General features: G+C 49.6%; 1 protein-coding gene across 1 annotated transcript in view; it reads right to left on the reverse strand.

Annotated features, from left to right (window-relative positions):
* Positions 1–349: 349 nt before the first annotated feature.
* The window catches only part of Ky (kyphoscoliosis peptidase), a 43,704-nt gene continuing 30,264 nt past the window's right edge, over positions 350–13,789 (reverse strand). Inside the window, exons 9-11 of the mRNA XM_020170290.2 lie at positions 9,772–9,960; positions 7,920–8,110; positions 350–4,687 (exon numbers count right to left, since the gene is read on the reverse strand). Coding sequence (XP_020025879.1) covers positions 3,792–4,687; positions 7,920–8,110; positions 9,772–9,960 — 1,276 coding nt within the window. The 3' untranslated portion in view covers positions 350–3,791. The remainder of the gene's footprint in view (positions 4,688–7,919; positions 8,111–9,771; positions 9,961–13,789) is intronic.

Raw genomic sequence — 13,789 nt, forward strand, 5'->3', positions numbered from 1 at the left:
AAAAACAATCAAGTTAAACAAGATTCAATGAAAGAAACACTGCCTTCATGCTCTTCAAAGACATGTGAGCCAGAGAAGGGCTGGAGCTAACCTAATTATGACTTCTTTAATGTGGAATAGCTATTTGCCTGACATTTCATTTGCATCTTACCATCAGATTCAAAATGTCTGGGACATTGATTTCTTTTTTTCTCCCTAGGGCTCTCTTTGAACATCAAAGTGTTTTTTTCTTGTTTTTTTTTTTAATTTCTTTCCCCCTTGTGAGAGCATGATAAGAATGGATCGATAATTACATTGTTGGATAAAAATGAATATAAATTTTATTGAAAAACAACACAATGTGGGGAAAGCATATTCAACAGCCACTGGCCCACACAACTCAGTGCACACATTACGAGAAATTATCACCTCTTCAGGTTTCCAGCTACTTATTCCAAATGAAAAGAAATTACAGACCTCAGATAAACTGATGTGGGCCACAGATGCACACCACCTTTGAAATCTTTGCCAAAACCAAGCCATGTGGTGGTAATACTGTTAACCCTGTGCTTGCTGCAGGTGAACCGGTAGGATTTCAGGAATTAATTAGAAACCACCAAGCCACCTGGGAAAACTCCTTTTCCCCTTTTCAAGTCCTTTGGGAAGAGAACTTCACAAACTTTCTTGACAATGTGTCCCTTCTGCTTAACAATAGGGAATAGTTCTTTACGTCTAGCCTAAATCCTTCATGCTTCAGTTAACCTGTGCGTTTCTCTTTCATCTCAGCAGGCCATGAGAAGTTTGTCCTGGTGGGACAATGTAACATGGGGAACTCAGGACGATGACAATCAGACTGAAAACAGAGTCCAGCTGTGCTGCTGGAGCTTCTGAAGTAAGCCGAAAAGAAGTTAATTGCAGCCCTGTGCCCTAGACCTCACCCTCCTGCACCCTGGCACCCGTCCTGGGGCTCGATGGTCAACGTTGAGTTTGATCAGTTTCAGTCCGTCATGACATGGCAATGAGTGTGCGCAAAGCTGGCCCATCCAGACCTTTGTCCAGGGTTTCTGTGTCAGAAGGGATTTCCAGGCAAAACCCTCATCATTCTTATCACATTCCATGTTTTCTCACCACGCCAAGGAAGTCCCTTAGGCTCCCCTCACAGCTTGTGCACGACAAGACTGTGCTGGGTGTACACACGCGGAAACGCTGGAGAAAGCACGAGAAAGCACCCAGTGATTTTAACATAAACATCTGAACAGCAATTTTTCAAGTTTGCGTAAAATAGCTTTGGGGAGGAGGGGAGGGATGAATTCAACCTCGCAGAGGTTTGCGGCGTCGGCAGCTCCGCACCTCGGCCACCAGGCGGAGCCCTTGCCATTCCATCGGCGACTGGTACCCGTGGACCAGGAGACAAAGATGCGGATTTGAATAAAAGCCTTCAAAAATGCGACCCCAAATTTCTAGCCTGAGCAGCATGCGTGTAAAAATTCATGAAGATTGGATTTTGTTTCATGTATTTTTACTTCAGTGGAAAGAAATGCAGGTGATTTTCTGACTGCGCCTACAGCTGTCTTTACAAAGGGGCTGCTGGTTAAACGAGGAGGGAGGGGCAGGCGGATGTTTTGACAGGCCAGGCCTCCCTCTCTGGTGTTGGGGACAGATCCTGTTTTGCTGGGTGGCATCCTGGACATGCTCCAGAATGTATTGATTAATTATAGGATACAGTCATTTTCTGCAGGGCCAGCTTGATGGCCAGTGTGGATCCAAAGAAGGCACTTACTATTTTGATGAAACAGCTCATTTTTTTCAGCCCATGAAATCAAAGGTGTCAAAAAGGCCTTTTCTTTTTTTTTTCGGGGTGTAAACATGCCCCTTGATCCCCTCGTGGTGGTGCCCAGCAGTTATGGCTTCTGGGCCTTTGTGCATTTTTCTTGCATGAATGACACAGTGCTGGGTGGCCAAGCCTGTCAGAGGGTACTGGACACAGGCCAGGGCAGCTCAGCCCCTCAGGGCATATGTCCCTCCAGTTTGAGGCCCCCAGTCTGGTGAAGGCTGGGTGCCCCATAACCCAGCCCTGGGCCAGGTCCATGTTGGGTGGCAGTGGGAATCTACGGGGGAGGGGCCCCAAGGGATGATGGACTGAACTTCTGGGAGGCTGAAACTTGAGACAGGTCAGGGCAGGAAAAGTTTCTGGCTCCTGGCCACCCACCTGAGCTCTCCGTGGCAGTGGCTGGGATCCTTTGGTTCATCTCTGTAGCCCCAGCATTTAACTCAGGGCCTGGAGCTTTCTAAGTGACCCATGGGCATTTGTTGAGGATACAGATGTGAGGATGAAGGCAGAGAAGGAGGCTATGACCATCCTGGGCTACAGCTGAGCCTGGTGGGCACATGGAGAATCCATCAGGGAGAGGCAAGGCACTGCCAGCTCTCAGGGATGGGTACCCTGAGATAGGCAGGGGGAGCAGAGTAGAAGGACCCAGGAGTTTGGCAGGCACCACCCGGAGTGTGTCTATGTGCCAGAATGGTGTGGCAGTGGCCTGTCTGTCTCAGTCCTCTCTTCCCAGCAGCTTGTCTTTCCACTATTGCTATGGCAACGCCAGCCTCAGGTGCTGCCTGGGGTGAGTTGGACAGCTGAGGCTTCTTGGGACAGGCCTGAGCAAGCAAGGGGCCCCAAACTGTCCTCACAGAAGGGGACATAGACATAGATTCGGGAGAGGTGGTGTTTCTCATCTCAGAGAAAGACAGGAAGGGAGATGGGACAGACTTTTCTGAGGGACCAGCACAAAAATTGCTCCCAGCAGGTGATGGTCCCCCCAGCCTGGCTTCATTGGTAGGGACCCTGGGAGTAGGCAAAGCCCCATTAACAGGGGTATCTCCAGCACTGCTGCTGTCTCACTGTTCACTCACCTCATCTCTCTACCCAGGGCCAGGTTATCTGTTCAGGGTTACCAATCAGGATCCTTGACAGGCCTGGAGGTGTTTGGAGAACCCAGTGCAGGTGAGGCCAGGCCCTGGGCTCAGCTCCTAGGAAGGCCAGGAGGGTATCCTCAGGCTACAGGCTGAACACAGGAAGGAGTACTGCATCAGGGACCTTTCAGCCTTAGACTCAGGTTGCAGGACATCCTTCAGTGCCATTGATCCCCAGGCCCCCGCCCAGGACACCCATGGGTGCACACTGGCTGCTTTGTGCTCTTGTTATCACATCCTGGCTACCCAAAGGGATGGGAGATGCTGAGCCTCCAGCCAGAAATGGGACAGCTAGCTTCTTCTCAACACCTTGTTTTTTTCCAGGGTTTTTGAAGAGTAGAAAGTGGCTAATGAAGAGGCAGCAGGAATGTGGAAGATGGTCAGATCCAACATCCCTGGGATCCAGGAATTGTGGGAAACACTGTGCACTACTTGGAAGGGGCTCTCAGGTTCAAGGGTGACTCAGCTCCTCTGTGGCAGGGACAGTTCTCTAAGCATCATGTCTAAGCTTTCAGCCTGGATGATATCCCTCCTTTTCCACACCAACCATACAACAACAACAACAGCACTGATACTAATTCCTAATGGGGCATCTGGGCACTGGCGTACAGTTCACAATACCTTGGATTTACATAGCACCTTTTTCTTCTAAAGGGCCTTTGTCTCTGTCCCTTCAGCCATGGCCACACTGAGTGAAGCCTTTAGAATACAAACATCTTAGAGCCTGCAGTAGCAGGGAGACTGAGGCAGAGGCCTAGAAGTGATTTCATGCAGATCAATGGTGTCCAGGGCTCTCTGCACTTCCCTTGGGCCTCAGGGAGAGTGTGAGGATGGGATGCAGGCCTTCATTCAGCATTGACTTGGTACTTCAGGATGTAGGAGTAGAAGTTGTGGTTAGCATTCTCCAGCACCATGACATAGACTTCTTGGCAGCCAGCAGTGCTGCAACTGCCCTCCCAGTAGCCCTCGTGGTTCAAGGTCAAGGGCCATGTGTCCTGCCCCTTCACCAGGGCTTTGGCGATACCATGCAGCTTCAGTTTGAATGGAACATTCCGATTGGCAGGAAGCACGCCCGACAGAGGCTCCAGCAGCTCATTGTTCTGCCCCCAGTTGCCAAAGCTCTCGGGGAACATGGGCCAGTTCACCTTGGTGTTGGTGCAGCACAGGAGGTAGTTGAAGACAAAGATGTAATTGCCTTGTTCCTGTCTCTTCTTCACAAAGATCTTCAGGGCAAACTTGCCGGCCTGCGGCAGCTGGACTTTCAACTCTGTCCGCTTCTCTCGATGCAGCTGGAAGATGTAGCGTCGTTGTGTCTCCTCGGTGATGGGGCCATCGTCTCCATGTAGAGACGCTAGGACGCTGATGCCCTCCTCCACACCAAAGCTGATGGAACAGCGTCCATCAGTGGTGTGGATGATTGGGTCAGGGTGGGAGGGCTTCATGATGCCCATCTGCTCTGAGAACCAGCTGGGGCCCACCGGCTGGTGAAGCTCAGCTGGCAGTCGGACACCCAGGTCCACGTAGTTGCACTTGAGTGTGTACTCCAGCACTGAGCTGTAGATGTCAGAGTTACCTTTGGCGAAGATCTGCAGCTTGTGGGTGCCCATGGTTGGGGGATACACCTCCAGTTTCATCCCATTCTTCCTGAGGCTCAGCAGCCCATGTTCCTGCTTGCCATTGAGCATAAACATGAACAGTGTTGGAGCACAGCTCTCAATGGAGACTGTGGCCTTCCCATTCACTGTGAAGAGAAAGGCAGGTTCAGGTGAGTGTGGGCTGGTATGTTTGTGAATATTTAATAACTGATTTACTGTGGGGGAGGACAAACGCTGACTTAGAGGGTTTGCCAAGACTCTGGTGTAAATATTTTTACCAAGATTGATATAACCAACGTGACGTCACTGAACATGGTATAAGCCAGCTGCAGCAACAGCACTGGGAGTGTTCCTCTAGCCCCCACTTAGGTGTATTTCTTTGATAACTGGGGGGTAGGTGGGTCTCAAGAAAAATCTGCTCCAGCCGTATGTGCTCCTCTCTCTCCCATTTGATTTACATTAGATGAAGGCTGCCTGAGGGTTGGCCCAACTATAGAGCTGGGGAAGAGGTAGGAAGGAGTAGGAAGGGTGTCACATTCACTAAGTCTCAGGTCATGCTTTCACATTGATCCTTCCATCACCTATGGTGTCAACAGCTGTCAGGTCAACACGCTGTCTAAAACCTAGATGCAAGGGCTTTGCTCCTGGAGACTGTGCCCAGGAGTAGAAGTGGCATGGAGGGGATTCCCTACTTCTCACCTCCCCCACCTCTGCTTCTCAAAGGTGTGTTTTAGCTGTGTTTATGGAATGGGACCTTGAAGAGTCAGTATGTGCACCTAAGGGTCTTTTGCATTCCCTCTCCCTCAGCTTCTTCTTTGCCCTGAAGTTTTGTCTTTTGCTGTTCTGGGCATTGTTTTTCAAGGATAGACAATTAGTTCCATTCTAGATTTTGCAGCCCATGAGAACTTGCCTACCTGATCCTCCCTGGCATCTCAGAAGATGCAACAGGAAGGGGCAGTGGCCTTTTTGAGAACCTGGCTTGGTCTTTTGTCAGAATCTGGTCACTTGCCCTTGGCCCTAATAACTTCCTCAGCCTTGTTCATGGATGGAGAAGGCTGTCTGGTCTGTGCTCACTATTAACACTTCCCCCAAATCTGGCAATGCCCCACTCTAAAGACCTGGCTGCAGAGAGGACTCTGCTGACCTGTCAAGTGAGCTTGAGTTCCTTGGAAGTCTTTCTCCTGGTTCTGGCTCTCTTGAGAGAACTTGTCACTGTTGTAATGAATTATGTGAGCATTTTTTTGGTGTAATGTCTGTCCTTGGTTGAGCTGTGGGCTCTTTGGGAAGAACCTGGTATTATATATTTCCTGCCATGTTCCAGAGCTTGGTCATAGTGTCTGGCCCAGAGAGTTCTTGGCAGAGGTGTGGTGAATGGAAAGACTGGGAGAAAATGAAGGGCTGGTGACCCTAGGGACTTCTGGAGGAGCCAGGGCATCTTCTTTCCCCCTCCCCTCCCGAGATCCTCCTCTTTGCATTCAGTGGATGTCCATCCTTCCAACTGGGGCTTCTCCTTCCTCCATCCCTTTTTGTCCCCCTCAGTTTCCCTGTTTTGCTTCTTTCCCATCTCAACTCTGGCAAATCTCAATCTCTGAGAAATATTTTTTCAATATGTAAATCAAGTTTTAGGTTACTATACATCTGGGAAGGATGTTTAAGATTTTAAGTATATGGGCATAAAGCATAGGTAGCAAATTTTATCAGATGCAACTATAAGTGTTGTTACAAGAGGCCTGAAGAAACTGGATTGGGCCTATATTCATTCATTTTCTTGCAAGTCTTTATGTAGACATTAGTTTTCAGCTCATTTAAGTAAATATCAGGCCACATGATTGGTGAATCATGAGGTAAGACTGTGTTTAGTTTTGTAAGAAACCATCCCATTGTCTTTCACAGACGATGTATCATTTTGCATTTTACCATCAATCAAAGAGAGTTCCTGTTGCTCCACATCCTCTAAGCATCTGGTGTCAGTGTTCTGGATTTTAGCATTCTAATAGGTGAGTAGTGGTATCTCATTTTAGTTTGTAATTTTTAATGTGTTTACATTTTTATGTCTCTTGAAAAGGCAAACTCAACTCAACAACATTAGTGTGATGTCACTGTGGCCTGGTCGAATCTTTCCTGTGGTTCAATGACCCACAACAGCCTGAAGAGGCCTCCATCAGATGTGAGCTCAGCAAACGAATTTTCAAAATGAGCAGTTGCATGCTGTTATTTTAGCAGTGGGAGCTGTCAGGTGTTAACTTTACAGAGTGTGTGGGAACTCAGCATCCTGGTCAAGAGAACCATTGTGAGATGGAAGGGGCAAGTCAGATGGAGCTGGATGTGCTCTCCCATGACCCTGAAGTGTGGGGTGGGACTTGAGGGCCACCCTGACTGATTGCCAATGTAAGCCTCCTGTCCTAGACTCCTGGAGGTCCTTGGTGGGACAGCTGGTGCTGACAGGCAGTACTGTGCGGAATCCTAAAGCATGCAGGAGAGGCAGTCCTTTAGAGAAAGCCCTTTGAGGCCCTTGACCATGGTTCTGGAGAATGTGCAAACACTCCATGCAATGACTCCCATGGGAATGTAGGGAGCAAGTGTCAGCCCAGGCCAGCCATGGGAGACAGCTAAGCTTGGTGCTCCATACTGCCTGCCTTAGTGAAGCTGGCTGGAAAAAAGGCTGGATCCTGTCTCCAGAGGTGGGGGGAGGAGGCTGAGTAGGCCAGGCTGAGCCCTGTGGAGCCCAGTCTTTCTCTAGGGGTGCTGGAGTGTGGAGGTTTAGGAGGCTTACTGTACCCCTCCTCTCCTCTGCTCCCACTGCCTACAACATGTCCACTGACCTGTTCTCCATCTGCCATGACCCAGCTCACTGGCCAACTCCCTAGCCCAACCCTCTGTCCTGGTGGGAACTACTCCCATCTGTAGTGGGAGGTCCCCAAGGTATCCCAACCTCACTGGGGTGACCACATCCACACACAGAATACCAACCCTGTGGGGCCGACATGTTCTCCTGACCAGGAGTCTGGGAGGAGAACACAGTAGGCCAGTTGGCTTCTGTTGGAAACAGAACTGGGAGGTTGTGGGTGGTCTGAGACAGGCTCATTCATTGAACTGAGACTCACCCAGCTCAGGACCCTGGCTCTGGTGAAAGGCCAGGCTGTGTACCAGGAACCCTCTGCCCTCTCACACATTCCCTTCTTGGCTTACGCTAGTTTAAATGGGTTTCCATCCCTACCAATGTGACTGATGGCCATGTTCTGCTCTGATAGCCTTGGCTATCTGCCAACCCTGTACCCCCACATATACATGAGGCCTCAGGAAGCCTCCCTGAGGCACTAAGCAGACTGTTCTGTCCCTGTTGCTGACACACTGGCCTTGCCACCTGCTCAGGGTTACCTGTTCGGATCATGGAAGTATCTGGGTGGGCACTCAGCATCCCCTTGTTGTAGAATTCACTCTTGTGATACATGTTGTTCTCAAATTGCCTCAGAGACTGGGGAGGTTTCAGCAGTTGCCAGTTCTTGTTGTCTGGGAAATGGTCCTCAATGAACAGTGCAGGATGTGTGAGGAAGTAGAATTCGTTGTAGCTGGAGTGGAGGAAGAGCTGGTCAGGAGTCAAGTGGGCAAGCAGGCCCAACCACCCTCCAACTCTGCAGGGGTTTGGGGATCAGGGAGAGGCCTCTGGGGGCCTTCTTTTGGTTGATACAGCTATGATGGTCCTACTGACAGCCCACATAGGAAGAGGTGCCACCTCCACACCTAATGTGAACACTGGAGACTCCTCAGTGGCTGGTTCTAGATCCTGGAGCTAAGCAGAGTGCAATGCCACTTCTAAGAGAAGGCTACAGCTCGAAACTGTGGCCTTCTCTGAGTGTCTTAGGATGTTCACAGTGGAAAGGAGTCCTTCTTCTATCAGTATCAAAAAGGAATTTGAAGAGGGCCAAGGCAAAACATGTGGATCAGGTGTGGCTACTGGAGGTATCAGGATGCAGAGCAGTGAGTACACGACCTCCATTGGCCCTGTTTTGTCTCTGTGCCTGTGCAGCTGTGTGGCAGGGGCCTTCTGTGGCTTCCTGGGACTTATCAGAGGGATGGTGCTCTGGAGTAATGGGGACAAAGAGAAGAGTAGGGAGGCTCAGCTTAAGATGGGGAGTCTTCATTCTGCCTAAGGGGAACAGTGTTCAGAGTAATGGAGTAGAGGAGGTAGGTGGAGAAGGTGCACGTGAGCTCTGTGTGTAGGATGTGCCAGCATGTGGCTTGTATTTGTCCTTAGTGCGGGAGTGTCACTATCTAAGTAGCACAAATCAGAGTGAACTCATCTGAGCTGATGATGAACGTCATGGTTCACAAGAATGTTGTGTGTGGTCTTGGGTTAAAGCCAAGGTTGACCAGAGCACAGCAGGATAGAAATGGTCTGCAGAACAGCCACCGTGCCCCACTATGGCCCATGGAGAGTCTGCACCTCCCATAGTTTTTCTTCCCACAAACCACAGCCCTTCCTTTCACCCAGAAAGAAGGAGTCTGAGTCTGAGGAAATAGTAGGAGAAAATCCTGGCATCTGTGCATAATGACAAAGGCCAAAGTCCAAAGTAGCCTGCTGGCAATGACAGAGGCAACTCAGCTCCACCTTTCCTCACATGTGGCCTGTGGTAAATGTTGAGGGCTAGTGGGTTTAAGAGGAGGACTGGATGTGGTGGCTCATGCCTGTAATCCTAGCTACTGGGGAGGGAGGTGGAGATGGGGAGGATCATGGATTGAGGCTGGCCCAGGCAAAAAGTTCACAAGACCCCATTTCAACCAACAAAAAGCTGAGTGTTGGTGGCACACAAGCCTATTATTCTAGCTATGTGGGAAATGTAAATAGCATGATCACAGTACAGGCCAGCTGGCATAATGCATGACCCTACTTGGGAAATACCTGAAGCAAAAAGGGCTGGGGACATGGCTCAAGTGGTAGAGCACCTGACTAGCTAGTGCAAGGCCCTGAGTTCAAACCCTAGTACTGTGGGGAGAAAAGGAGGGACAGAGCCAGAGGAGGGACCTGGTTAGTGGAGTGTGAGGTCATGTAAAGGATGGGGCCTTCACAAATAGCCTAGAGCCAGCTGCTGTCACAGCAGCAGGCAGCACTGGAGGGCACTTGGCTCTCTCTTCCCTCTCCTTAGCCTTCTCTACCTATGGCTTCCTTCCATCTTATGCCTCCTCTACACCCAGTGACCAGACACCAAGTACAACCAAGGCTCATACTTACAGGAAGGTGAATTTGGATGTGGCCGTGTCCACCAGGCCACTGCCCCAGGTGCTGTCCAGCAGGTGCCATCTCCCCTCCAGGAACACAGCATTCCAGGCATGGTCAAACTCTCCAGTGAAACTCTGCCCAGTCTGGTAGCCAAAGCCCTTAGAGTACCCAGGCACCGTCATGCACTGTACACCAGCGATCCTGGAGGGTGGGATAGGGGTCTGAGAGGGGACTCAGCTGGGACTGGCCCCCATAAGTCTGTTGGTGGTCCCAGGCTGCAGGCCTCTTTGCAGTACATCATTCCTTCCTGTCGCTCCTTTTTCCTGCTGCTCATACACTCACATGTAGGCAGCCTGAGGACTTTTATATCTGGGTGTGGGGACAGGAGGACATTGTATTGGCTGCAGTCCCTGCTATCTGCTTCTCCCCTGAGATTGTTCAAATCACTTCTGAAATGTCTCCCCAGAGCCTGCTTCATGTGATCCATGAGCAGCTCTTCAAGAGGAGAAAAACGAGGGCAAGAGTGAGGATGGCTTCAAGAACACAAGAAACAGGGAAATGATGATGTTTTTAGGACAGAGTGTACACATAAGGGGCATGCACAGAGGCCAGGGGAGCCAGACCTGAAAGACCTGAAGGGCAGGCAAACTGGTGTGTCCAGTGCTGATAGCAGGAGGACCAGCTGGCTGCCAGGACCTCTGAGGTCTGACTGACAGGTCTGTCCTCTGTGCACATGGGACAAAACCCACCACAGTGCATTAAGGTCCTTCGCTGACTGGCTGGCCTGGCCACGATTTTGAAATCTCCTGTTGCTTTTTTGTAAGGAGTAGAAATGCTGACTAGTCAGTTTTGGGGTCTTCTTGTTGGTATGCTCTCCCCACCCCCCACTGCTCACAACCCCCACATTCTGGGAACCTGGACAGTGAGAGATGGGTGCTGGTCACTCTGAAGATCAATAAATCCAGGTATTTGGAGGTGTACCTCTGAGGTGCAAGCCTGGGCTGTGGGCACCACTCCAAGGCTGAAGCAAGACCCTTGAATGTTCAGTTGGTCTTCCTCTTTGGCAGCCCACCCCCCATATGGTTGCTGAGTGGTGGACTGTGTGGCTAACACCAAAACCAGTCTGCTGGCCTTTCTGGGGCCTCTGAATTAGGAAAAGGCACCTTTCCCCTAACACTTTCCTTGCACTTGTGGAAAACTGGTATAGTTAAGTACACAAGCTTACAACATCCTGGCCATTTAGGGGGGACCCTCTTATGACACTCCTTTGCACCCCGTAAGCTGCCTAGCCCTCCATGTGGTGCTGACCCTTAGAGGTGAGTCTGCAGTTCAGACGTCAGCAAAGCCTGTTCAGTATGGCACCCTCTGGGGACCAGATCTTACCATGGACCAGATCTGCTGCCTCAGTTGGTCGGTCTAAACAGGACCAAGGGGCCTCTCAGGGTAATGGGGTAAAATGGTCATGCATTTACTATAGGACAGGGTGAAGGGGGGGGGCGTTTCCCCTATGAAAACAAACACTTAGCTAAAAGCAGAATTTTGGATTAAATATTACTGAACTATCTATATCATTTGTTAAGAGTTGTTGAGGCAAAATATGGTGCCCTGGTTGTTAACAGGGTCTAATTTCCCCTTTAACTGGGTTACTACATGTGCATATGGCGATGGTATGTTACCATCTGGCCTGGTTTTCCTCCACCTTCAGAGAGACTAGGACACTCATGCTGAGACTCCTTAGGGGTGCCCGAAGCTTCACAAAAAGGGACCAGGCCTCCGTGGCTCTCCAGGGAAACCCGTGAGAACATACCAGCTGGGCCTCATGGGAAGGATTTTGGGAGCACTTGTGGGCACCCCTCTGGCAGACAATAAATGTAAGCAGGATGGTAGGATGTTCTGTTGCTAAAGGCTCCAAATGATTCCCAGAGGCAGGAGGTCGCAAGAGACAATAGGTGGAGGAGCCCAGGGGAGGGCAGAGAGTTCAGGGTGCACAACTGGAGTGCCCCATGGCCTCGCTGCTCTGTAAGACAAAGTGGAGGGTGCTGGGCCCAAGGACAGTGCTCTCAGGATGGAGAGTCCTGAGTGTCTTTATAGTCTTAGAGAAAAAGACAGCAGAGAGAGGAACGTTGAAAGCACAGCCTGATGGGTGGGATGGAGGCATGGGTGGGCGTGGATCTTCATCTGATTCATCCAATCAGATTGGGTGAGAAGAAAAAAATGTGGAAAATGTTTAAGGAGTACCTCTGATACAGTGATAAAACTCTGCAATCAGTACAATATCTGTGTGCATATAATATGCAAATGCATGGGGAATGAGGGGCGGGGAAAAGAGACAGGGCAAAAGTCACCATATCTTTTGGTAATGGGATATTATGGGTGATTTTAATTGACTTGTTTAAATTTTTCTACATTTTCTAAACTTTTAACAAGGATTATGTGTTACTTTTAGAACTGGAAAAATCCATAAATAGCACTTAAAGTTCATTTCAGTAAACTATTTTCCATTGTTGAACAGCACATCTGTGTGCATAAATTTCTAGAATGACATGAGGGATGAGGGGATCCCTGGGAATCATGGTGCTCAATGAATGGCTGGTTTTGCCAATCAAAGTGAGCTGATTAGTGGAGCGGCTGGTCCCCTGGACATATTGCTTGCGGGTATTTGTCCTTCGCTCAGAACATCTGGGGTCAATGAAGGAAGGAGGCACAGTGAGCATCCACACAGTCTCCAGGTGTTGGCATAAGTGGAGCCAGCATTGATGTGGGTGGCAGGGAGGTCCTCCTGGGAGAAACCTGTCCTAAGCAGTGTGCCTGGGGGATGTTCTCCCACCAAGAGAGTGAAGTAGAAGGAAAACCTGAAGAACCAAGTGGGAAGCAGCCCTGAGAGCCACCCTCCCAATCTGAGAAAGGGCTGGAGGATGAAGAAGTGAGTGATAGGGACATTGACCTGTATTGCTTTAAGCTGGAGTGGGAAGCCACTGGGCCTAGATGGGAAATCAGGGCTCTAGTCCCAGCTCCAACAGTCACCTCCAGTATGACCTTGCCAGCTCATCGTGGGCAAAAAGGATGGCTGGCATTAAATGATCCTCAGGGGATATACCCAAAAGACTGTGACACAGGTTACCCCAGAGGCACCTGCACACCCATGTTTATTGCAGCACTATTCACAATAGCCAAGTTATGGAAACAGCCAAGATGCCCCACTACTGATGAATGGATCAAGAAAATGTGGTATCTATACACAATGGAATTTTATGCAGCCATGAAGAAGAACGAAATGTTATCATTTGTTGGTAAATGGATGGAATTGGAGAACATCATTCTGAGTGAGGTTAGCCTGGCCCAAAAGACCAAAAATCGTATGTTCTCCCTCATATGTGGACATTAGATCAAGGGCAAACACAACAAGGGGATTGGACTTTGAGCACATGATAAAAGCTTTAGCACACAAGGGAGGGGTGAGGATAGGTAAGACACCTAAAAAACTAGCTAGCATTTGTTGCCCTCAACGCAGAGAAACTAAAGCAGATACCTTAAAAGCAACTCAGGCCAATAGGAGAAGGGGACCAGGAACTAGAGAAAAGGTTAGATCAAAAAGAATTAACCTAGAAGGTAACACACACCCACAGGAAATCAATGTGAGTCAACTCCCTGTATAGCTATCCTTATCTCAACTAGCAAAATCCCTTGGTCCTTCCTATTATTGCTTATACTCTCTCTTCAACAAAATTAGAGATAAGGGCAAAATAGTTTCTGCTGGGTAGCGAGGGAGTGGGGGGGGGAGAAAGAGGGGACGGGGTGGGTGGTAAGGGAGGGGGTGGGGGCAGGGGGGAGAAATGACCCAAGCATTGTATGCACATATGAATAATAAAAAAAAAATGATCCCCAGGGGGTGATTCTCCTCCAACAGCTGAGGAGCTTGGGAGGGCTGTGGGGAATGCCTGCAGCAGAAAAAAAGATGAGAAACAGACTCCACTGTAAGTGTATGCATTGCTTGACTATGACATGAGGATATTTTATTATCTGTCAGCCA

This window comes from Castor canadensis, chromosome 17 (genome assembly GCF_047511655.1).
Source record: "Castor canadensis chromosome 17, mCasCan1.hap1v2, whole genome shotgun sequence".
In the NCBI taxonomy this organism is placed as follows: Eukaryota; Metazoa; Chordata; class Mammalia; order Rodentia; family Castoridae; genus Castor; species Castor canadensis.